The sequence below is a fragment of the Molossus molossus genome, unplaced genomic scaffold (assembly GCF_014108415.1).
Source record: "Molossus molossus isolate mMolMol1 unplaced genomic scaffold, mMolMol1.p scaffold_m16_p_16, whole genome shotgun sequence".
In the NCBI taxonomy this organism is placed as follows: domain Eukaryota; kingdom Metazoa; phylum Chordata; class Mammalia; order Chiroptera; family Molossidae; genus Molossus; species Molossus molossus.
Window position 1 is genome coordinate 23448180 of NW_023425351.1, and position 26266 is coordinate 23474445.

The following is a 26266-nucleotide window of genomic DNA, read 5'->3' on the forward strand; positions in this document are numbered from 1 at the left end:
AAAAGGCTGCATTTACTTTCAAGAAAAACAACATAATTTCTAATGATTTGCTTTCTGCTTTGCTGTCACCTCCTCTTATTCCCAAATCTAATTTTATTTCAATGCTAAGAATCATATTTGTCTTTTTAAAAAATGAAATCTGTTTCAAAATTGTAAATGAATTACTATCTGAGACATTGATGTTGGATTTTCTGGGTGGAACTTTAGGTTATGAAAACATTGCATGGACAATCACCTCACGCTGAAAATGGTACATTGCAGTTGACTGTGGATGAGCGCTTGGCCTATGTTTTAGGACCACTTGCTGATAAGGCCCTAAGGGATTATCTAGTGGCAAGCTTAAAGTAGAAGTTGATGTTGTTTGTAGTAACAGGGAGTGAAGAGGGGTCTCATGAAAGCTACCCATGACATTACTTAATTCTTCTTTTCTTGCTTGGCAAGAACAGGCCTCTAATCCGTACTTGCCCACAAGAGGAGGCACCACCGTGGCATCGGGAGGCCGATTCCGCTGCCCATCCTGCAGGCATGAAGTGGTTTTGGACAGACATGGGATATATGGACTTCAGAGGAACTTGCTGGTGGAAAATATCATTGACATCTACAAGCAGGAGTCCACCAGGTATGGTTCTTCCATGTATCAAACCCATTGGAGGCTTGTTTTTATTTATTTGTTTGGTTGTTTTAGTGGGTCACTACACTGAATACTTGTTTAGCAATCACAGGCTAATTGTTTTATAGCAAAATGTTTTTCCAAGTTAGTCTTTTCTAATGAGAGTGATTTGCTCATGGAAGGAGAAAAGGGAGCTGGTGACCATGCTTTTGTATCAATTTAAGAATGAAGTAACTCAACACTAATGCAGTCCAGATGGTGACATTGAAAGAAGCATAATGCTGCCCCACTCCAAGCCTTGTAGTACATGCAGTGTACACATTTCTGCGCTTCACAGGGCCTTCGTAGCTCCCAATTCTACATGAGAAAAACTATAGTATAAACCTTTACAGAAAATTACAGAAATGGCATCTTCTAAAATAGTCCATTCCTAGTTCAGACAGTCTCACCTTAAAATGGTCTAGATGATAACAATAAAAACAAAATTCTCTAACATGTCATGGTATTGACTCTGGAAGTTGCAAAGCAAGGCATAGTCCTGGCCTTTCGCAACTTAAAGTTTAGAGACATAGGAGAAATAAAAGAGGGAGTTCAGATTATGTTTCCCTATCTCTAGATTGTATGTACTGCATACTAGTAGCATTTACCTGCTGATTGATGGTATGCAGTATATATCCAATTATTTTAAAAAGGTGGGGGCGGGGGCTTCTTCCTCATCAGATCATATTGGCTATTGAGTTCCTTTCCTACAGACAACACTGTGAGAATTAATTCCTGGAAGGCATGGTGTGAAGAGCCCTCTTTCAATTTTATACATGTCAGGTGGGTCCACAAAGCTTGATAGCAATATTGAGACCATCTAGAAATGACCTCATTGTGATTCTTGTTAGAAGACATGTATTTATGGAACATCTGCATGGCTCTGAGAGCATTGCACTCTTAGAAAGGAAGCTGCTTTATAAATCTAATATATAATTATTGTAATCACTTAGCTATTAGTTTCTGCTTATGATTCAAAACTAAATTAGATGGTGCCAGGGTATAGATGGAACTAGGGAAGAACAATGATTGCTGATGACATAGTCCAGAGATACAGAGTCGACTGTTTCCCTTGTGTCCAAAGTCTCTAGAGAAGAAGGAAAGTACTATTGTTGCTGTTGCTTGGATTTCACTAATTTAAAATGCAAATGCACACACTGTCTCTTAAAAAAAATTAACCAGCCAATTAGTAATCAACCAGTATTAAGGGAGTTTATATAACAACTGATTCAGTGCCTAGTACAGGGCCTTGCACAGAATAGTCGCTCCATAAGTGCCAGCTGATTGGGCAACCCCACAAACCTTCCTGCACCTTCTAGTTATTGCAGTCGTTTTCTGTTTTGCTACTTGCCACAATGAGAGCTTGAAACATGTGCAATAACAATAGTTGTTATGAAATCCAGAGATGTTAAAACTTGTGGCATTAATGAAACGACAAGACTCATTAGTTAACTATAAAGTAAGTCTGTGTGGTACATGTGCCAAAAACAGTGCCCAGGTGAGCAAACTGTATAAAAGCAATGAACCAAATGTCCAACAATGAAGCTCAGAGCTGAGTGCACTAGGGTTGTTTTTGTGATTACCAAATGCTTCTTATGCCGTTGTTTCTTGAACTTGAGACTTGCCTTTGGGAGATTTTTACTAGGTAGCAAAATCACAGGTTGCAGAAAGGGCTCAGGCAAATGTTTGGGCATAAGCCCAGTTCTTCCCTAGAGGCTAGCAGCCTTACCAGACCAGAATCCTGGGCCTCAGGGAAATTAGGTGACCCTGGAATAACCTGGGATATAGAGGGTGAGATGAACCCAACTCTGACTCACAGTCATTGGGGCTGGAGGCAGGAAGGGGGGAAGCTGGTGAACTTTGACCTCCTATAGAAAAGCTAGAGATTGTAGGTCTGGACAAAACTTGGCCTTCTTATCTAGAATTCTGCAGGGTGTTGAACTAGGCACAGTTCGGGGGGAATGATAAGAGAAGGAACTAATTTCACTGATATTAACAATGAACACAATAATTAACTTTAAAATATAGCAAGTTAAACTAAATACATGCTGAGTATGTGTCAACCACTGTTCAGGGGTGGTTTACACATGAATCCTGAGTAATTCTTGAATTCTCACAATAATCCTGTGAGGTTGTGACTAGTATTATTACTATTATTATTACCTTATTAAAAATTTTAAATATTTTACTCAGAGTAATTCATTTATATAATTTTAAACATTCAAATAGTACTACAAAGCCTCTTATTTTATTTTTTATTTTATATATGTATTGTTTTTTTTATTCTCACTCAAGGACATTTTTCTATTTTTTGTTCAGATAGAGAGGGAGGGAGAGAGAGAAAGAGACAGAGACATCGACATGGAAGGGACACAGCGAGTGGCTGCTTCCTGCAGGGCACTGATTGGGTCAGGGCCGGGGACAAACTGCAACCGAAGTACATCCCCTTAGCGGGAACTGAACCCTGGTCTCTCTTGACCCCAGGTCGACACTCTAACCACGGAGCTAACCTGGCCAGGGCCAAGGCCTCTTATTTTAGTGGGATTTCAACAGAAAACATAAATAAATAAACACATGTGTTTATTTAAATTCTGCCATATTTAATGAGAAGACCCTAAGCCAATTTTTAGATATGAGTAAAAGCTGAGGCTGAAAGAGGTTAAGTAACTTGCTTGAGGCCACACAACCATCACCTGGAGAAGCCGAACTGGAATTAAGCTTTAACACATTGTTGACTGGCAATTTTACACAGAAGTTATCTCATGTCACTGCCTATTTTTTCATAATTGAGTATGAAAGTGAAACAATCTAAATAAACTTCAGTATACTTTATTTATACGTAGTGAATTTAAATGAAACTTTGTACATATCTGCTACATATTATATTTTATACATATATATGAGTAATTTTTTTTGGTGTGTTATACTGTATAGCAATCACCTATGTGTAATGGTTCACAACATGTTTTGCAAATATATCTGGTTTCGCTGCCCTTTCATCTAGGGATAACTCCTGCTTAGGTACATACAAAGACTGAAATTTTGGGAGAAAGTAACCCAAAAGAGGCCTAATTTTATACAGTCTGTCTTCACTAGATGTATTTTATGAATTATCACTAAGATGGAAAAATGTAAGAATTTGCTCGAAACTCATTCTGCTCATAGTTTTAGGAAATATTGGAACTTCAATCAAAGGGTCCATTGACCAGTAATCCCTTTAATGTGATTTTTCCCTCTGTCCCATCAATATCAACAAACCGAGAAACTTCTCTACGAGTTAACTCATGAGTGGTCAACAATGTATTTAAGATCAGTTTGACTCTAACGGTACCGCCTGAAATGCCTCTTCAAGACCAGATACCCACCCTTCAGGAAACTCTAGGATTGTCCCAGCAACCTCAGAGACCGAGAGCACAGCCTACAGACGCCTTCAGTGTAGTCTGCACTGAATGGCTAGGAACACTGCCAGCATTGGGCACTGAGCCCTGAACCACAACTGTGAGCTCGGCCACCTGATCTGAAAGGGCACTGATGTCTTCATTCTACGTGCCACGTTTGTCCCAAGTCTTACTGTTTGTTGTTGTTTATCTTCACCTGAGGACATTTTTGCATTTATCTTCAGATAGAGCGGGAGGGGGAGAGGGAGGAAGGAAAGAGAGAGAAACATCGACTGGTTGCCACACACACCACCCCAACCGAGGACATGCCCTTAAAGGGAACTGATGGTCCGCAGGCCAATGCTCTAACCGCTGAGCCAAACCAGCCAGGGCCCATTACATCTCTTAAGTTGTCTAAATGTTTTCATTATGTACTCATTTATAAGTGGGGAATGCCTGTGGGCCCGTGTTGCCACCTAATAAGAAAAAACTAGTAAGGAACATGGAAAGTAGTTCTCAGTCCCTTGCATTATGAAAAATAAATAATCACAATAAAAAACTAAAGATAGAGCCTATGGCTATTTCTACATTTCTAGTGCTTGCATATACTGACTATACCCAGGTTCTCTAACATTGTCGGTGGTCAGAGCTGTTGACATCAGAACAGCACAGGGACGCAGGCTGCCCTCAGGAAATGCCTGGGAGAGATGAGCCGCTGTAGCATCACCTGTGCTATTTCCAGTAAATGTGCTCCAGACACTTGCTTGACATTTACTAGGAGGTGAAAACACATGAGAGAGAAAGTTCTCGAGGTGGAGAAGCCTTTGACTAAGCAAAGACCCAATCACCACACCCATCTCCTCACAACCCCCGGAGGGCTTTGTCATTCATCAGTGGAGTCTTAGGCTGTTGTCTGGTCTCCTTGCCCCTTGTGAGTGCACAGTGACCCAGGCTTTCCCCGTATTTCACATTGCTTTTCCAAATGAGTGATTTGATGTTAGAGCACAGGGAGTACTATCCACTAATTGAAATTCTCTGTGATTCATTCAATAAATATTTACTGAGCACCCATTCTATGCAAGACTTTGTTCTGGGCACTGGGGATCCAGCAAAAAAGAAGACAGGCCATGGCCCCTGCCTTCACAGAACGCACATGCTAGTGGAGGAAACAGACAGACCTGGGAGGGGGGGATAAATGTTCTCCGTTGCGGAACTTATTTTCTCCTGTAGCTTCCAGGCATGTGGCAGAAAGCAAGTCAAGAGGTCACAGACTTCACGGAAAACATATTGCTACAAGACCAGGCAAAATTCCTTAAAACAAAACAAAAAAAAAATCAAATTCCCAAATCTTGAAGCTGGCAGTCTCGGGCACTCAACTTCAACCTAGTGACTTATAGATGCTGATCGTACATTCACTGCCTTTCTGAGTTCTGGGTCTGCGGCTGCCTCAAAATTAGTGGTTTTCAAACATTCTAATTCATGTCTCACGTAGGAAGTATGTTTTGCATTGTGATCTAGTGACCACTACATATAAGGATGGATGTAGATATATAGATATACATGAAACATATACTTTTGTTTCAGTTCTACACTGATATGTATATACACACACATATGTATGTACAACTAAAACCAAAGTTGCATGTATTAATACCTATCCTTACTACATGTAGTTCACAGTATTGGCTACTCTATTTTATTTAAACTATTCTGGTCATGACCCCCTAACTTGACTTCATAAAAACCTGCAGTTTTTAAAAAGTAGATCTTGATAACAACTAAAAAAAAAATTTAGTTCCAAATCTAAGATGCTTTTAAATAACCATGTGCTTAGTAATATGAGGCAAGGTTTTGGATTTGTATTTAAAATTTTCAAATACCTCTGAAAATTATTAACATCCTCAGCCTTTAGATAAGATATATAAAAATTCCAGATTTTTGTGTGAGTCGGCTACATCCACACCTCCCACCTGCTCTCCAGAGGGAACCTAAAACAACTTGGTGTAATTTTGATCTTGATCATAACACCTAAGCCATGCTGATGGTTAGGGGGCCATACAGGGTGCTATCATGTGCTGTGAGCTTGGGATGCTACAGGTGATTCCACAGCTGACAGGTTATCCTTAAGAGCAATGACTTGTCACCTCTCCCTCATGGTTTCTTCATTGCTTGTTCGTCGTCGCACTAGCGCATACAAACCCAATGCTCCATCATTGCCTGCTGCAGCTTGAAAAAGTTTTGGTTGGTGCTGCCCTGTTGGGAGAACTAAAACTTGGGGATTATCTGTGTGATTTGCTCTTCCAAGGACCACCATGTCCCAGAACAGCATTTGCATTTTTCTTATTGCCTAATCAGTGTAATTGTTCACATTCACTGAGCACATACTACACACTCCTAACCACTGCCAAGTTCTCAGGAGGTTATTTACATTTAATTTTCTGGGTTAATGGCAGGAGTTCTCTGGAGAAACTAGTGGACTGTGGAGACAGTGCTGGAACACGCTCCTAACACACGAGCCGAACACTTTCAGTGCTGGTTTTTGAACCTTCAATGACTTGAAATCTGTCATCCTGGGAATACTCATGCCAGGGAGGCTGGCAAATGCTACATATCAGAGTCTCCCCCTTCCTCCCCATCTCCACCCCAAGCTGGTAGTTAGAGAGTTGTCTGCACATTTCTGTTAAATTTGTAGGGAAACTGAATTTGGAGGGCTCTGGGAGCCCTCTGGAATGGGGTTTCTGAGGCTAGGTGGGATTTGCAATGCTGATCACCCATCTCGGCTCTGTCCCAATGGGAGCTGACACATTTATCTGCTACCTCCTCTCAGACCAGAAAAGAAGTCCGACCAGCCCAGGTGCGAGGAGCATGAAGAGGAACGCATCAACATCTACTGCCTGAACTGCGAGGTGCCCACCTGCTCTCTATGCAAGATCTTTGGGGCACACAAGGACTGCCAGGTGGCTCCCCTCACTCACGTGTTCCAGAGGCAGAAGGTAACAGAGTCCCTCCGGCCCCTCCTCCACAGCCCATTCCAAGTGCCCCTGTGATTGGTTCCCTCTGCCAGAGGGGTTCACCCAAACCAAGCGGGAACACGGGGCTTTGAGACGGAAAGTCCAGCAGGAAGGGACGCTGTGCACAGGTGGCCGGAAGTTTGTCTCTGTAGGGTGATGGGGAAGGCCAGCGAGAGAAGGGACCCGGAGGAGTCAAGAAGGGGATTGGAGAGGAAGGGGATTGGAGGTTTTTGCACCCTTTTACAGTTGCTAAAGATGAGCAGTGTTAAGGGACTCTCAAGCTGCTCAAACATTATTTGAAGTTCAAACTACAGATAAGAAAAGGATAATTTTTTACTCCAATCAGAATATTTTTCTTCATTCACCAATGAAATGTTCCTTTGTTCCTACCCACCCACTTTGTTTCCCCTACTAGGCGTGGGGGAGAGATACGATGAATGACATTTCAAGAGCAATTTAAAATATTGCTTGTGCTGGCCCTCAAGGCGAGGTGAAACCCACGCCTAGCCTTTCACCAGAGGCCAGTCGATGAAAGGCCTCCTCTGAGTGCCCCCATCCCAGGGCCTCTGGCTCAGTCCCCCCATTCTGACCAAATGCAGCATCTTCTCCAGCTTGTCACTAACCTGCCAATATGGTTTCACCCATGGACAAATAGGACCTTATCCATTTGACAAATAAAGGTTGGAGTCATGTGTTCAAATAGGTGTAGCCACTCTAGGCACCTAGAATTTGATCAGCTCCCCATCTCTGCTTCTTAATGTTAGGAACATAGATTCCACATTTGGTCAGTGTTTTGCTAAGGATCAGAGTTGGCATGAAATTTGGAAGCCAGACTTTTGGGCAACACCAGTTCCCGCCAGTGAGTACTAACTGCTAAAGAAGCTGGATTTAGTGAGACGTCTATAACATTTATTTTTCAGTCCACTTGTGATTACCCCCCTTTCTTCCTACCCCTGCCCCCAGTCTTAGTGTGCTAGAACTGAATAGTCCCAGTTCACACTGCTTCCCTCGGAGCCCTGGGGACTCACCGGGATGGACAGAAGGACAGACGGCAGGACTTCTCCCCCACTCTCGTTTGGCCAAAGCAGCTTCACTCTCATCCATTTCTTTTCTTTTCTTTTTTTTTTTTTTAAAAAAAAAATCTGAGTTATTTATTTTTTATTTTTTTAATCCTCACCCGAGGACATTTTTCCATTTTTGTTCAGATAGAGTGGGAGGGAGAGAGAGGAAGAGAGAGAGAGAGAAACATCGATGTGAAGGGACACATCGAGTGGCTGCCACCCATACGACCAACCAGGGCTGGGGACAAACTGCAACCAAGGTACGTGCCCTTAGTGGGAACCGAACCCGGGTCTCTCTGGACCGCAGGCCAATGCTCTAACCGCTGAGCCAAACTGGCCAGGGCTCATCCATTTCTTCCATTTGAAGAAAAGGTTCTGCAGCTTTAACTTGTTTTACAACCACTGCTCTTGTCACTTAATGTGTGAGAAAATTAGGTTACGCGGTTTGCCCAACACCATAGAGAAGTCAAAGGCAGAATTGGACCAAGCAGGTAGGTCTCCTACTTCTCCACTCTTGTTCCCTGGTACTCCTTCGACCAGTTGGCAAGGGAGTAAGTACACACAATAGAGTCTCTTTGGGTCAACAGTCAGAGGAATTTCCCCTAGAACCAGTTGAATGTTTGTAGTTTCAAGTTTGTAGTGACTTAGTCTAGTATGTGAGTATGTGTACACCTAGCATATAGAAGGTGCATAATAAGTACATATTGAATAAGTCTAAGTAAATAAGTGTAAGTGAATAAATGAGTATTTACTTTATATATTTCCCTAGTAAAACTGATCCTCAGCTGCACCCAGCAAATTATTTATCTTGGGTTCCTGATGTCACATATTGGACTCCATTCAATTTATAAACAATACTTAGAAGTCTTGCCCTGGCTGGTTTGGCTCAGCAGTTAGAGCACTGGCCCTCGGACCAATGAGTCACAGGTTTAGTTCCAGTCAAGAGCATGTACTTCAGTTGCCGTTTGTCCCCAGCCCTGGGGTCAGGTGTGAGGCAACCAGTTGATGTCATAGCATCGATGTTTCTCTCTGTCCCTCTCTCTCTCCCTCGTACTCTAATGATAAATGGGAAAATATCCTCAGGTGAGGAATAAAAAAAATACTTAGAATTCTTTAGCTTGAATATGTTATTCTCTATCTGTGGCCTATAATTTCTGTTAGGAATTAGGTGGAAAATATGAAACCTCTTCCCACACAAAGGCATTTCTATACTCATCCATACAGAATTTTACTTACAAGATTAGGAGGTTCTGAACCTCCCAAGCCTCGCTGTTCCTCCTCAGGGTTTTATGGGTCCTAGGTTCAGAACCCATGAGTACAATTCTATGATTAATCCACAATCAGTACTGACTAGAAAACCCCTAAGATCGTGCACCCTTCTTCTCTCTTCATTAGTCTGAGCTCAGTGATGGCATTGCTGTCCTTGTGGGAAGCAATGATCGAGTCCAGGGAGTGATCAGCCAGCTGGAGGACACCTGTAAAACTATTGAGGTAAGTCAAGACTCCATGGGAGTGTAAACCAAGCCTGAACTCCTGGGGTGTGGCTTCCTCAACACCACACTAGAAATCCCATTTCAACGTTTCAGTCTCTCCTCATCGATTTACCTCCTTCCTGGTATGTCTCCGGTACAGGAAGAGAAGTGACCACATGAGCCAACAAAGGCAGATTTTACCACCTTTACTAGGATTTTGTTACATGTAGTGTTCTTTCTTGGTCAACCCATTTTGAAAGATTAGCTACAAGAAAGATAATTCCAAGTAATGAAAATGAGATTATCCACCTTTACAGCACAATTTCTTTGTGGAAATCCAAATGGTCTTAAGAAATGCTAGTTAGTGCTGTAGGAATTCACATGCAGGTTTGGGCTGCATATCCGTGCTCTGACAGTGGGGCTGCGACGGTCCAGCAGGAGAGAGATCTGCCTGACCCTGCTCAGAGACTTGTTCAGCAACTGGGAGCTCAGGGCGGCCTGAATTCTGCTTTGTTCAACTCTGCTGCCCTCTGCCTGGCCCAGAACCTGGCACATAATAAACACTGAATGAAAACTTGATGAACAATTGGATGAATGGCTTGCTATTTAGCTCACTCTTAGGTTTAGCATGTAAAAACAGACAGAATCCCCTTTTTCTCAAGGTCAACTATAAACTGTGTGATTGCTGAAGGCAAACTGCTGGATCCTAAAAAGGTTCAGCTCTGTAGGAGATATCTTTTCAAGACTTGAGGATTCACAGACTAGTTAAGCCATGCTGCAGAGGGGCGGGTGTAAGATCTCTGAGTCTCTGGCCCTGTACCCTGGAACCTTTTATTCCTCTCTCCCTGCCCAAAGTTTTGGGGTAATTTTTTTTAGTTAGACTTCAGGTGCAGAGAGTTGAGGCACTGATCTGCTCAGTTCATGGCTTATTGTCTTCATGTCTGTGGGCAAGGCCCCTCTTGTTATCTATTTATTTCCTTTTATCCCCATCTCCTGCTCCTGTTCTCTTCTCTGTAAATAACCTCTCTAACATGTTTGATGCTCCATCTACCTGTATTCTTATAAAATGTGTACTGTTTTATATGCATGTCTTTTATTTTATAAATGGCATTGTGTTGTATTTCTCATTCTGCTTCTTACTTTTTTTAAAAAACTAAGCATTTTGCTTTTAAGATCTAGTCACATGTACATTCAATCTTTCAGTTTTCTCCTCTGTAAAAGTGGGTTATTACAGTACCTACTTCATAGTTACTGTGAGGAATTAAATAAGCATAAGCAAAATGCTTAGCACAGTGCCAGGCATAAGGTGAGTGCCCGATAAATGCCCTAGTCTTATTATTTTATCATTAGAAAGGTACATTCTAGCCAAAGCCAAAGGCTAGTTCCTAGATGATGACTTCAAGACACTGGCCAAAATCTCTCTTCAGATTCACACATCATGAAAGTAAATCTCTCTTCTCCACACTCATATTCCTAAGAAAATCCATGATAAATCTGGCATCCATTTATAGAAGAAAATGTTTCTCTTGGTGAAAAGCCCAAAGAGATTCCTGTGTGGACATTATAAACTTTTTTCTTTCTACTTATTTACAGTAAAGGCCAAATACAATTCAGTCTTTAAGCCATGAATCTGCACTCCGGTGTGGTGGCACCTAGAGCTGAGTGTATAAATAGGAGTGTGTTGCTTCTGCGCCAGTGAGGTAATCTCTATACTCGTCTCTGGTGGGGCCTACATCAGAGGCCTCTGTCGTGGGAACAGGCCTTCTGTCAGGGAAGTTCAGGCTAGGGAACACATACAGGAGGAAATCCTGTGCGTAGCAGTGGCCTTGAGCAAAGCCTGCATCACAGGACACGAGAGGGTGCAGAGAGATTTGACAACCAGTTTTGCTCTTGGAGGCTCGGGTGCAATAGAAAGCAGCTGCTTTTATTTTCACTGAGAACGAGACCAGAAGGAACAGGTTTGAAGTTGTGTCAGCAGACGGGGTTTAGTGCAGATGTCAGGAAGCACTTCCTGGAAGCATCCATCAGGATTATTATCTCTGTAATTACAGATAAGAACATTGATCAAACACTATGCACTTTTATGAGTACTTTCACAGGTTACTGGAGAACAGTATGTAATTGTCATCTGCAAGGCTTCACAATGAGACTGAAAATTGGCAGGAGTCTTAAAAGTGTCCATCCCTTTTACCTGTTGACTTCACTTCTGGATTTTACCTTAAGGAAATACAATGAAAAAGCAGTATATAAATCAGTATGGAATGTATATATTAATAAATAACCCCATATACATTCATAGGGGAGAAAACTCCAGAAATCAAAAGGTTAAGAGCAGTGAGCGGTGGGACCACAGGTGATTTTCAATGCCTTCCTTATATTTTTCTGCATCCCACATTTTTTCTAAAGCAAGCTTGACATTTTTAATAACCAATAAGATAATAGGGGTGAATGAATGAATGAATGAATGGGGCTCAGATAAGCACAGGTCTTTCAGATCAGCTTAGGTAGCCCCTCCGGGAATGCAGGGATTGGTCAGAGCCCCACAGAGGTCTCCGATTTTATGATTCCTACCTGATGCCAATATTCCCCATTTGAAGAGGCCCTGAGGACAGAGACACTGCCACCAAATGACCACACTGTGCACACCTGTAATCACCAAGGTGCTGTCCTGTAGATGTAGGGCCTTGCATACCAAGTCCTTGGCTCAGAGTGAAATGATCCAAGGTGAATTCTGTACCTGGGGCCAGGGTCCCAGAGCTCTTGTGTCCTCTGTTCAGCCTGGGGTTGTTGTTTCCCTTTCTGGCTCTGCTCACCACCTGCCTGGAAACATTTTCAGAGAAGCCTTTGGTGGCTGCTGACCAGGGGGTGGGGAGCTGTTGTTAAAGATTTCTCCTTTCTGATTGGTAAGGAAGCCCTGAGGGATGGGAAATGGAGTATCCTCTGGAGTGGGCTCTCTGCTTCCCTAATTACTTCACCTCTCCCCACAAGGGGCCTGACACCTGCCCTTTGGTCAAGTGTCCATTTCCTACACATGTCTAATTTTGTCCGTAAACATGTAATGTCTTGCAAGGCTGGCCTGGGCAGGCACCTGGCCCAGGACTAGCCCTAGAGAGCTGCTGAGCTTAGGGGAAATCACACTGTGGACTCCTTGTTATCCTTTAAAAATACCCCGGTTTGGCTCAGCGGTTAGAGCGCCGGCCTGCGGTCCAGAGGGACCCGGGGCACATACCTCGGTTGCAGACCCTGGATGGGTCATGCGGGTGGCAACCATTCAATATGTCCCTTTCACATCAATGTTTCTCTCTCTCTCTCTTCCTCTCTCTTCCTCCCACTCTAACTGAACAAAAAATGGAAAAACGTCCTCGGGTGAGGATAAAAAAAATAAAAATAATGTATCCAGATGAGGTGAGTTCACATTGATGACGAGAGTGGCGTTGAGAGGGGCTGTAGACACAAAAGGGCAGTCTGAGCTGTGTGAGAAGGGGAGTGAATTCTCCTGTTGTTGTGGTCTGATGCTGGATGGAGGAGCCTCAGTCTGTCTTGTCATCCTGGCAGATACGGCTCAGCCTGGGGCATTCCCAGAGCTCTGGATTGCAGGGCATTGGAGGGGCTTCCGGGCCCTTCTAGTCGAGCCCAGCAGAGTCTGGGGCGACCCTGGCCTTTCCAGGCCCGGAGATGTTATGGGACAGGCTGGGACTGAGGAGGGGGTTGCTGGTGGAAGTGGAGAAGTATACTCCAGGAGCTCTCTCTGCTTCCAGAGAAATGTGATTGACTTTCGATCTTCACCCCTAGAAAACATAACCTCCCTTTTATAGTCTGTATTAATGGCACTTAACCTATGTCACTGGACTTCAAGAGAGCAGACTATTAATATTGGCCTTCCCAACGCAGGTGGCCAGACATGCTAGAAATAATCCTGTTTTCATGGATGCCTGTCTAGGAGAAACAGCTACAAATTGAAAATAAATATTTAATTTTGAGCATTTGCTATATCTGAAAAATGTCAACTTTAATAAAATTCTCCAGTGATTAGGCAATGAGAATAAATCCACTGTATTTCCAAAATAGTGATTTTTATCCAGCTTTGAAACATTGTCTATGTGGTTACAAATATGAAGTATGACTACAAGAATCATTTTAATAAGCATGCCCTAATTTTTAAGGCAGTATTCCAATGGCAATATAACATGTGCTTAAATATAACAGATTCAGAGTTTGAATTTTATCTTATTTATTTTTTGTGGGGTGACACTGGTTAACAAAATTATACAGGTTTCAGGCACACAATTCTACAACACATCCTCTGTACACTGTATTGTGTGTTCACTACCCCAAGTCAAGTCTGCATCCATCACCATTTATCCCCTTGTGCCCTCCTTCACCTCCTCCCAACTATCACCACACATCTGTGTCCATGAGTTTTTTCTTTTTATCTTTTTTATTCAATCCCTCCACCACCCCTCGACAGCTGTCAGCTGCTCTCCATCTATGAGAATGTCTCTATTTTGCTTATTAGTTCATTTTGTTCATTAGATATCACATATGAGTGAAATTATATTGTACTTGTCTTTCTTTGACTGGCTTACTTCACTTAGCCTAATGCTCTCCAGGTCCCTCCACACTGTCTCAAAGATTTTCTTCTTTTTTACAGCAGAACAGTATTCCATTGTGTAAATTTACCACAGTTTTTTAAATCCGCTCATGTACTGATGGGCACTTGGGCTGTTCTAAATCTTGGCTATTGTAAATAATGCTGCAGTGAACATAAGGGTGCATATCGGAGTTTGAATTTTAACACTGTCACTTAATTATATGACCCTGGGCAAGTTACTTCAGCTCTCTGACCCTTAACTTCCTTAACAATACCATGGGGACAATAATACCTTCTTCACAGTGTTGTTGTGATGACTGATTGGTGGTAGGAGGCACATGCCAGGGACTCAGTAAGTGTCACCTTGTATGATCCTCAGAGTCACCCTAGAAAGAGCACACTTAGTCTAACAATGTTAATAGTCATTTTAACCAAGGAGAATCTGTAACATCTTTTAAATGGGGTCAGATAAGTATGTCAGGATCTTGGTCAATTATGACGCCAGAGGGAAAATATGAGAATGAATGGAAGCTCTATCTTTATCTAAGAGGCTTTGTGATAGCTTGAAATATTAGTATCCAAGAGAGGCTGAGCCTCTTCCAAGAAAAGTACTGACTATCCACAGCAAATGGGCGTGTTAAACAGCTGCTCAGCTTGCCGTGGTCTCGTAGCTTTTACTGAACCAGGGGGTCGAGCCAGGTCACCTGAGCCTCAGGGAGTGTCCTCAGGGAGCTTCTAAATGATCAGGTCTAATCCAGAAAACACCTCATGCCAAGAACCCCAGGAATAGGTATTAGAATTTCCGTAAATTATAACAATTATTTTTCTAACATGAAGTGGGTGACGACACAATACGTATGGTAGGAAAAAAGCATGAGTTTGGGAGTCTCGAGACCCAAGGCCATTGAATAGAGTTGTTGCACTGAACACGGCACAGAGGCCGGCTGGCTGGAGAGGGGCTGAACTCCCCCCATGTGCCTGGAGGGACAGTGTCTTTCCACCTTCCTGGTGCAGCCTGGCGGAGGAGACCTGGGCCCTTATCTTAGTCCGCTCTCATGGGACTTCTTCCAAGTGCTTGTAACAGGCCTTTCCGAGAGAGAATTGGGTTTGATTTCCTCGGGAGACTCTTCCTACCTTAACATAGTTCTTTCTTTCGTATTATTAACCTACTGTCTACTTTTTAAACCCTTTCTTGGCTTATTGAAGAAAATTTTGAAGGACTGTATTTCAAGTGGAGCTGAGTGGGCACTTGCAGACCAGAGCTGCGCAGACAGGTGTGCCTCGAAGGGAGGGAAGTGGTAGAGATATGACTAGGCCGGGCAATGCCAGTTGCTCAATGACAAGTGGTGGGGCTAAGAGCTTATCTTTAGCTCTATTTTGGTCACAAAGCCAAGCTCCTTACATGGTAAGAGCAGTGGTCACAATTGTCTCAGGATTTTCCTGTCGTGGCCATGGCACATTGCCAAGCTGGGGCTGACATTACAGGGCTAGGACATTTCATTTATATCTTAGTGCTGTAGATGACCACTCTGAAACCCGTCAGGAATCGAGAGAGGCATTTTACACATGAAGAGGCATTTCATAGCCTATAGAATGTTGGAACTGAGGAAAAACCATCCAATAATCCCTTCCTTTAATGTACAGATTTTTAAAAACTGTCCTGAGGTTAAGTGGCTTCCTGAGGGTTATATAGCTATTTCTTGCTCTTTTCTTTTGAGCATTGAATAAAGCAGAGGTTTGGGGCATCCAGTCAAATACCTATTTCTTTGGAACAGAACAAAATAGAAACTTTTGAGTGAGGGCTGACTATTCATAGAGTCAAGTGATAGTTCACTCATTCATTCAATCATTCAAACCATATTTCTCATTTGAGCATTATCTGTATAGAAATGCTGGGAAAATAGTGATGAACTAAACAGAAAAATTCCTGTTTCTCTGGAAGATCTTATTCTAGTAGAGGAGATAGATAATAAAACAAATGAATTGCAAGATGATTTCAGACAGCAATAAGTGCCTGGGGAGAAAGTGAGCCTCTAAAAATCTGACCGTGGAAAACAGTGGTATGACAGTACTTTGCTCAGCAGGCTACCTACTCTTTTAGAATAAGATCATCTATTGCTGATTTTTCCCATTAAACATTTCTCTCTGCAGTTGTGTATATTGTTTTATCTTATTTCCACAAAAATATAAAGGTGGCTAAAAATTAGAGTCAGTGAATTTTAACATTTCTGTGAAGTCTACAGCTAAACTGTGATTTTTGGATAAACATTAAAGATTACCTACACACTTGTAAGGAAACACCAAATTACTACTCTATTTTTTTCTTTTCGTCCAAATAGTATGGCATTGGTTAGAAAGAAATATTCTACCTGTCATCATTTCACCATGTCATTATGAACAGAATAGTCTTCCCTTTATAAAATGACTCCTTTTTGGTATACTGAAATGGCATCCATATTGGGCTCTCCCTAGAGATGGGATAAGTCTTATTTTCAATAAAGTATTGCAGACAACTTTTATTTGCTTCTCCTAAGTAGCCAATAAATACAACTGTCCTGGAAGACCCAGGAGGAAGGTCATAGTACAGTCTGAGGCTTTGCATCAGAATATGCTTGGAGGTCAACACCTGGTGCATTCATGATGGAGGTTACTTCAGTTACTAAACATGCTCATGCATGTACCCATGTGCATGCATGCATGCACACTCACACACACACACACACACACACACACACGACAGAGGAACCATAGACATCAAAGGGGAGAATGTGGAGAATATTTGAAAAAAAATAAACTTGAAAGTTCGAGAAGTATGTATTTTGATTCAATTACTATCCAGAGAAGTGGGGAGATGGGGAGGTATACAAGCTGGAATTGGGTTTTTTGTTTTTTTTTTAATTTTTTTTTTTATCCTCACCCGAGGATATTTTTCCATTTTTTGTACAGATAGAGAGGGAGGGAGAGAGAGGAAGAGAGAGAGAGAGAGAAACTTCGACGTGAAGGGACACATCGAGTGGCTGCCACCCGCACGACCAACCAGGGCCGGGATCAAACTGCAACCGAAGTACGTGCCCTTAGCGGGAACCAAACCCGGGTCTCTCCGGACCACAGGCCGATGCTCTAACCGCTGAGCCAAACTGGCCAGGGCTGGAATTGGGTTTAAAGACACATGCCTTTTTACTCAAATAAATAAAGAGGTATGTTAAAAGCAAGGAGAAATCTTCTGAGGTGAGGAAGTTTTTGAGAAGAAGAAATAAACATGGGTGCTATCATGCCTTGGCAGGTCACAATCATCCCTGAAACTGAGCGTTTGCAGACATTTTGATAATGCAGAAGTCCACATTTTTTTCCCATTCCATTTTTAGGTTACTAGAAAGTCACTGTTGAAACATTTCAGGCTCACGTTTACAAAGGCACAGTAGGTTCTAAAACTCAGAGTAATCATTATCGGTAGGGAGGTGGCCTCTAGGAGCATTTTTTTTTCTTTCTTTCTTAGCATATAATTGTTCCCTAATTACCTTGGAGGGCAAGTTGATAAACTGAGGTGTTTGTTGTTTACCAACTTCCCAGCATGTTGAAGGCCTTGTAGCTGAGAAAGACTAAGGTACTCACATTAGTCTCTGTGTTGCTTCTACCTCAGAGAGTATGAAAAAATAGAGAAATTTCAATTTCATGTAATATTTCTCAATTTAATCTGAATTAGATTAACCTGAACATCATAAATTAATTTCTGAAGTGTCTAAGTACCAATTTTATAATTCAAAAGAAGAAGCATGTATTTTACCTATTTCAGAAACAGATCTAATTCTTACCATATTTTGCATAGAAGTAAATTGAAGGCACACATTAAACAAGAGAAAAAAAGAAGTGAAGGTTTCTTTTTAGATATTAGAAAATATAATAATTTTTTCTATGGTTCTCCTGAACACTGGAAAAGTATAGTATATTTTTAGATTTTATAATGTTTGCTACATAATAGCATTTAGTAGATTTTGTTGAAGAAATGAATTAATGATTATAATTCTGAAACAATTTGAGATTTTTTAATCATTAAGAGCCCACTTGCAACATACTAGATTTGTTAAAAGGTACATGTTCAGTTGATTCACAGTCCACATAAAAATATTTTCAAGTTACTTTAAAGTACATCACAGCTGGGTGTGGTAAGAGTAGCAATGGCCCAGGAGTTCAAAGACCTTATTTGGCTTTAGGCTGAACACCAACAGTAAATGACAGAATGGCTTGAGAAAGAGACTTAATTCTGCTCCATTTCAGCATCTACATGAATGAAATGATTGGTTTGGAGCAGTTACTTCTGATATTCCATGCAGCTTCAAAATTCTACAACTGATTAATTCAAATTAAGGAAAATTGGATCTAAAGTAATAAAAACTAATATAATGCCTACTATATGCCAAGTAATATAATAAATGCTTTACATCATATATAGTCATATAATAATAATAATAATAATAATAATAATAATACATATCCTATGCATGGAGTAACATTTCCTAAACTGTAAATTATAAGCAAATGATAGTTGCTATTAAAATGATAGTGGTTTTATCAAAATTCAGTAGAGTACAAATCATTAAAAAAACAGGTAAAAATATAATACATGGTATTTCATCTAAGCCACTAAATAAAAATTATATGGGCCAAATAATTGATCTAATCTTTGACTTGAGGGAATACACTAGCCATGACTCATGACTTCACATTAGTCTCACTGAAAAGAATTCAGCTCTCATAAACTTGAATGTTCTCACACCTATTAAATTATATAGGAGAAAATTTTATGAAACAAAGATATCCTGCCAGTATCACATATTAATATAATACTCATTATTATAAAAGTCTCAACTGTACAATTCATTTTAGAAAAATAAGCTAGGAACCACCCTGTGTTCACAGTAAACAGTAGAGCATCAAACATCAAAGGTGTATTTCAGGAATGCAGTGGGCACATGGTTGCTTGTAAGCTTATAACAGAAGGTAATACAGAGAAAGAAAGTTTGGGAAGCTACTAACAGGCTTCCGTTGCTAAACTGCATAATAGTCTAACTCTCAAGCTGAAGGGCTGGAAATGCATGGAAATTTGATGAGCACGGCAGTTTCGAAGTATGGTCATACCGTAGGGGCCCTTGGCTTATTACGTTGACTACTGCCGAGACTCCACACATTTTCTTTCCCTTCTGTAATTCCTCTACTCCTATTCATCCTTTATGGCCAAATTTGGGCACCACTTCCTCTGAAAAGCTTTTCCTAAGCTAGCATCACCTCTCTCAGATGTCCCCCACCCATAGAGGTGGATTAAGGTCCCTCTATGCTTCTATAAAACTTGTTATAAATCATTAATATATTTCAATTATTCAGGCTGCCAGGTTGTATTACATTAGTGGCCCATAGTCTTTCTCATTCAGTGAACTTTGAGTTCCTTGAGAACAGGAACTGTGTGTAATTCATTGTTAGGTCCCCAGAGGCTTGCACAGTGTTTGGCATGAATGATATACTTAAGAATTGTTTGTTAAATGAATGAATGGACAGGTGGATGACAGCAATACTGTTCTTACTATTAAAATGGTTTGTACCATTAGATCTCCTTCATTTACTGTAAGTGGTTAAAAATGTGATGAGAATTGACTGTGTTCCAACAGAGGCAGTGGGGTGAGGGATGTATTGCTTGAATATTTGTGGGGCATCTTCATAATTAACAATTTACTTTAAGTCATCCTTCCCCCCTCTTTGTCTGAGAATAGTAGAAAAGTTGGGGGAAAATGAAAAGTGATTTTTAAAAATTTATTTTACAGATATTTATTGAACATGTGCTATCCAAAAGGGTGTGTCCTAGGCAGACACAGATTCTATCCCCAAGAAGACTATACTTTAGATACGCAAAAACTTGTGTAAAGGGAGAAAGTAATATGTGATATTAAAGAGAACAATGTTTACTAAAATGAAAGAACAGGTAATAGGGTCATAGAAAGGTCTGAGATGTCAGAGAAAAAGTGGCTGGATTCAGGAAGCACCCACCAGAAAGGAGAACTAGGTTGGATCATCATGGCTTGAAATCTGCTCTCAGCTATAAAGGTCCTGCACCCATAGACGGTCAGGTCCATGGAAACAGGCACACACACACACACACACACACACACACACACACACACACACACACACACACACCCCAAGCTAAATGGAGCTGGAAAAACCAAAAGGTCAATGAGCAGGCCAACTGGAAAGTTAATTATGATTGAAACGTGGACTCAGAGTAAAGAGAGCTGGAGACGCTTTAGTCACACAGGGCAAATGGACAGCCTTCCTCTCCAGGCATCCAAGGCCAGATTCATACTTCCCTCTCTTGGACAGTACTGGGTAAATAGGGCATCTGGCAGATACAAGTATATGCCATAAATGATAACTATTATGGAATTTCAGAAGATTAAGAGATGATACTCAGCCCTGGCTGGTTTGGCTCAGTGGTTAGAGCATCGGCCTGTGGTCCAGAGAGACTCGGGTTCAGTTCCTGCTAAGGGCACGTACCTCAGTTACAGTTTGTTCCTGGCCCTGGTTGGGTCGTGCGGGTGGCAACTACTCGATGTGTCCCTTTCACATCGATGTTTCTCTCTCTCTCTCCCCCCTCCCACTAACTAAACAAAAAATGGAAAAGTGTCCTTGGATGAGGATTAAAAAGAAAAGAAAGGAGTATGCCAGATGCAGATGCCAGTGGAAGCGTCGGAATCTGCCTGGGAGGACTGAAACTAGAATAGTAGCAGTGTAGTCAGGGCAGAGAGACTGAGGGTACAAACCAGGAAGCACCATGTTTGTTTGTGTTTCTTATATGTACGCACACACTCCTATTCCAAAGCAAAATATAAACCTATAAGCTATATAACCAATATGTAATTTAAAACAAAACCTGTCCTAATTTATACGAAATTCTCCACTTATAAAGAAGATTGAAAAATCATTGCTCTATTTAGCCAATTTGATTGATTTTGGATTGTCCAAGTATCAAATTTAATAAAAGTGGGATTTTCAAAGTATCAACACAGTGGGTATCTGTAAGTAAGTGACAACTTAAGGAAAAAGAAAAAATATCCTATATAAGTAAATTTCTTATCTCCCAAAATGTCCAGGTGATTTTTCCAAACAGACATTCTTTTAAACACTTTCTAACATTAGCTAACCCAACTAACAGGAATGCTGCAAAAAACAGAAACAGGAACTTTGTGAGAAGTTTGATTACCTGTATGGCATCCTGGAGGAGAGGAAGAACGAGATGACCCAAGTCATCACCCGAACCCAAGGGGAGAAACTGGAACATGTCCGTGCTCTGATCAAAAAGTATTCTGATCACTTGGAGAATGTATCAAAGTTGGTTGAGTCAGGAATCCAGTTCATGGATGAGCCAGAAATGGCAGTGTTTCTGCAGGTAAGTCTCCTTTTGGCACCAGAAGAAACTAACCGAGCAAGTAGGTATTTGAGAAGTGGTTGTCATCACTTTCCATTATTTTATGTACATCTCATTCTGATTTATTGTACCAGCTAAAATATAAGTCCATTATGTGCTTATTCTCCATCTGTTTAAACAATTTCATGAGCATATACTTATTGGATCATGACAGTGCTTAAGTATAAGAGGGTTCTGGTATAAAAGAGCAGTTATTGATGGCATTTGAAACTAAGCTATGAGATTTTCAGAGTCAACAAAGGAAAGAATTAGGTCTCAACATGTCTTTGATGAAAAAAATTTAAGTAGGCTTGTCTTTTGTTTGCTTTCACAGAATGCCAAAACCCTGTTACAAAAGTAAGTAATTTTCATTTTATGGAAAAATGCATACTTTTCATTTTTACCCAAAGCTATCAAACTGTAAACAGTGACAGAACGTAGCAACTTGTCTTTGTTGCAGAATTTCTGAAGCATCGAAGGCATTTCAAATGGAGAAAATAGAGCATGGTTATGAGAACATGAACCACTTCACAGTCAACCTCAATAGAGAAGAAAAAATAATACGCGAAATTGATTTTTACAGAGGTTTGTTATTCTTGTGACCTTTTGGCCAAAATTACAAGTGTGGAAAAGCTGCAGAGAAGTCGGTGGGAGGAAAAGTGGACTCAGAATCACTTTCAGAATGGATGGCGACAATTTTACAAGGATTGGAATCTAATGTGAAGCTCTATTTCCTTACAAAGTCATACAGTTTGTTGACAGTGTTTATTTAGCTTTGCATATCACAGTGCCCATTATAATGCTGTTATTGCGCATTTAATTCTGGGTAGTCAAATACTTAATAATTGATGGTGATGATGAAATCTCAATTTCAACCCTACACAAGATGTTATCTACAATGATATAAAATGTCATCAGGTGCAAGGTTAAATATGAGATAAAAATAAAGCATAGAAGACATCTGGATAGATAGTATAGCACATCCACTTAATCAAACTTTAGAAGGCAGAATCATAGCAAGTCACAGAATAAGTCACAACCTGGAAATAAAACTTGGTCCATGTGACCAGATGTACTTCATGAGTTATAAACACATCCCTACCCTTTGGCCCAGAAATCCCATTCCTGGAAATTCATCCTGATGAAATCATTGAAAAAAGGAAAACAAGCACATCTTGGTGATAAGACATCTCAGCTAGACCACTGCTAATGCCATGAAGCTGTATTAGTGTCCACAGATGTAACTTTAGAAGTAAATATTCAGGGTGGATCTTTTGAAAAATTACTTAATATTACCTCTCCTTAACAGTTCCTGAGGGAATATTAAGATCAGCGGGTAAGGAAAAGAGTCATGGTATTAATTGTGGCAGAAGTTAGCATTCACTGAACAAAGAAAGTAAGAAATTACAACAAGACAAGGATTTTGTGTGTTTTCTCAGATAAGAAAGAGCTGCATTTCCATTTGATTTGATGCAGATAAGTAAGTGACAATCCTAGCCCTTCAAGAGCCTGCAGATGTGACAGAGTGTGATTACAATGTGAACAGGCTGTGGGTGGGGGTCAGGGGCATGTGCAGAGTGGTGGTGAGGACTGCACATCACACTGGGGAGGGGAACCAGGAAGATGGTGATGATTTGGCCACCTTTACATTTGGCCTGTCCACATTTAACTAGAAGCGCAAAGCTCCAACACGGCATACTTGGACCATAGGCAGTTGTCTGTTAAAGACAATTTCCCTAGCCCTGGCCATTAATTGTTTTCATGGCTACAGTGGTCATTGTAGTGATTTAAAAATGCATTACCTTACCAGAAGAGGAAGAGGAAGAAGAAGCAGAAGAAGGAGAGGGAGAAGGAGAAGAAGGAGGAGGGGGAGGAGGAGGAAGAGAAGAAGGAGAAGGACAAGGAGAAGTAGAAGAAGGAGTAAATTTGGAAGAGGTAGAAGGAGTAAATTTGGAAGAGATAGAAAATGTTCGAACAGAGCCATCAGAAGAAGATGAAAGTCTGCAGAAAGCCTTGGAGCCCTCTCAGCTGGTCTCAGAGCTCCAGGCTGCCCCAGTGACACTTCCTGCTTCCTCTCCAGAGCCACCTCCTGCCCTGCCACCTGCTACAGATGCCCCGGGCACCCAGGTAAGTTCTTGAGTTCTTTTCTACAGGACATGCAGGCTGCTTCCTTGCCCAACAGTCTAAACCATTTATTCTACCTTAAGGAAAAGGTAACTATATGCCAGACATATTTGTAGGTGGAAGACAAGGATTTCAGGACAGTCACAATGTCTGGGAGAAAATCCCTGTAGGTTGTTCAACAAATTCATTGTTGTTATAACTGGTTTAACATGATTTTCCACCAATAACACCTTAAAATTTGAGACAATCTTTGTCTGAAAATTGTATGTATGTACAATATTCACAGAGCGCCAATATCATGAAGATTAGGTCTGCTCGGAATACAGATTTAAGGTAGAAGGCGAGAGTATGTAATACAGGGTGAAAAACAAAAATGGTTATACTTTTGAAACTTTGCATTTTCTAAAGATAATAAAGGAAGTGAATAGAGAAGCCATGTTAGTTTGCGTCCCTCTTGTTTATCCTGAAATACAACTCTGCTTTTCGTTCAGCAGACAAACAAGTGAAGCCTCATTTTCTATGTATCTGTCATTTGATGAGATTATGTATTGACAGAATTGTTAAAAACATTTTCTAAGAAAATTAGCTCATACCACATGCTGTACCTGTTGCGTGACCTTGTATTTCTAAGATGTCACTGGTCAGTTTTCAAGTCTTTGTGCTGTCTGCATGACACCTTCAGCAGACAGGTCCCAACCTGTTGTTTGTGGACAACGCAGACTCATCATAAAGGAGCCCTGTTTTGGCACCTGCTTTCAAAGTGGATTGAAATTACCTATATAATCAAAACCTCAGAGCAAGAACTCAGGGATGGAAGTATATTCTATGCCCTGCCTCCATAGGAAACCAGGCTAAAATACTATTTATAGTTCCTAAAATCTTAAAAATCTGGATATACAATTGCACTGAAATTGAAAGGGGGATGGTAACTAAATGAGAGTAAGATCAATGTTTGGTTTGACAAAAAAGGTTTTGGGGGCCCACATAGGTAAAAAATTAATTTTGGTCAATAGTTTGACCTTTCGCCCATACCTGACATTTTGAAAGTAATTTTCATTTTAGGATTCTGTTGTCTGCCTGGCCAGGCTACCGTCTTGTGAAAGATAAGCCCAGAAAAGAAGAAGGGCACATGAAGAGGGCACTGTTAGTATTTCTTCCCTTAGCACTTGCGAGGGGGGATGGACTAAAACGTGCCCTGAAGCAGGCACTGCACAGAGCTGCACAGGTTGTCAAACCCGAAGGGAACTAAAATCGACTGCTTTTTCTTCTTCTCCTTCTTCTTTTTCTTTTTTTACTTTTAAATGTATCTGTCCTGATTAAGGGGGAGGTTGTACCCACTGGCTCTCAGCAGACCACAGAGTCTGAAACTCCAGTCCCTGCAGCAACGGACACTGCGGATCCCTTGCTTTACCCTGGTTGGTATAAAGGCCAAACCCGGAAAGCTACTACCAACCCACCTTCCACCCCAGTGAGCGAAGGTCTGGGGCACGTAGGGCCTCCAGATTCTGAGGATTCGAATGTGCAGAAGGCAGAAGGGGCAGAAGCCACAGCCAGTGAGAGGGCAGCAGTGAGTGGTAAGGCAACTAGTTCACCTGCAGCTACTTCTCAGGTTAGTGTCCATGCTCTTGTGCTTGAATGCTTCCCTGTGCCGCCCAGGGTCCTGCTAGAAAGAAGGGGTTCCAAAGGGGCAGACAGGAACTGTGGCCTTGGGAAAATCTCAGGAACAGCTCAGCCCCAATGCTGGCTCACTGTTTAAGCCTTATACTGACATGTTTTTTAAGCCTTACATAAAACTAAAAAGAAAAAACAATTTGACTTGACCCTGCGTGTGTGTGGTGATCTCACACCTGGCTTCCCAGGGGAGGGGCTCTAGAGAGCCTGGCCCTTAGGCACGCAGTTGAAAGCTGCTTTGCCTGCAGTGCCTGGCTGGTGTCCCTGTTCCCCTCTGCAAGGCCACTTGCCCTTGCTCAGCCTATTCTGTGTCCTCCTTGGGCTTCCAAAGACTAATAACCTGCTTTTGTGCCCTTTCCAGCAACCCCTAAGGAGCACGTTTGAATTGAGTTCTAAGTCTGCTCTGGAAAATAACCCGTGATTCGTGGATTCTGGGAGTGTGCTGGCTACGGCTAGACAAAGAGAGTCTTGGCTTGATTAAACCAGTGCTTCCGAAGCATGTGCTCCTGGGAGCAGAAAAGCACAGGTTTTCTCCCATCAGATCTTTAAAAAAGGGACACTTCCTTGATCCCCCCCCCCCCCTTCTTCTTATAATGAAAGTATGCCGTCCACGTCTTCTTCCTAACACTGGGTTAGATGTTTGCATGGCGCAGTGATTCCATAGAAGAAATCTACAAGTTCTTCTCAAGGAAGAATGTTCATGGTTACTCCATACCCGTGAGCATTCTCGAATGCTGTGTGGGTGTGAGTGTTGCCCAGACAAGGGGCTGCCAAACACTCTCTAGTTCTATACTCCTGGGTCATCAGGTGATTACAAACAATAAACAATATTTTTTTCAAAAATCAGAAAATTTCCT

General features: G+C 41.5%; 1 protein-coding gene across 1 annotated transcript in view; it reads left to right on the plus strand.

Moving 5' to 3' along the window:
- The window catches only part of TRIM55 (tripartite motif containing 55), a 42172-nt gene that overhangs the window by 614 nt on the left and 15292 nt on the right, over positions 1–26266 (plus strand). The window contains exons 2-9 of the mRNA XM_036264282.1: positions 447–619; positions 6854–7019; positions 9494–9589; positions 21363–21596; positions 21949–21971; positions 22075–22199; positions 23428–23741; positions 25060–25347. Of these exons, the coding sequence (XP_036120175.1) occupies positions 447–619; positions 6854–7019; positions 9494–9589; positions 21363–21596; positions 21949–21971; positions 22075–22199; positions 23428–23741; positions 25060–25347 (1419 nt within the window). The remainder of the gene's footprint in view (positions 1–446; positions 620–6853; positions 7020–9493; positions 9590–21362; positions 21597–21948; positions 21972–22074; positions 22200–23427; positions 23742–25059; positions 25348–26266) is intronic.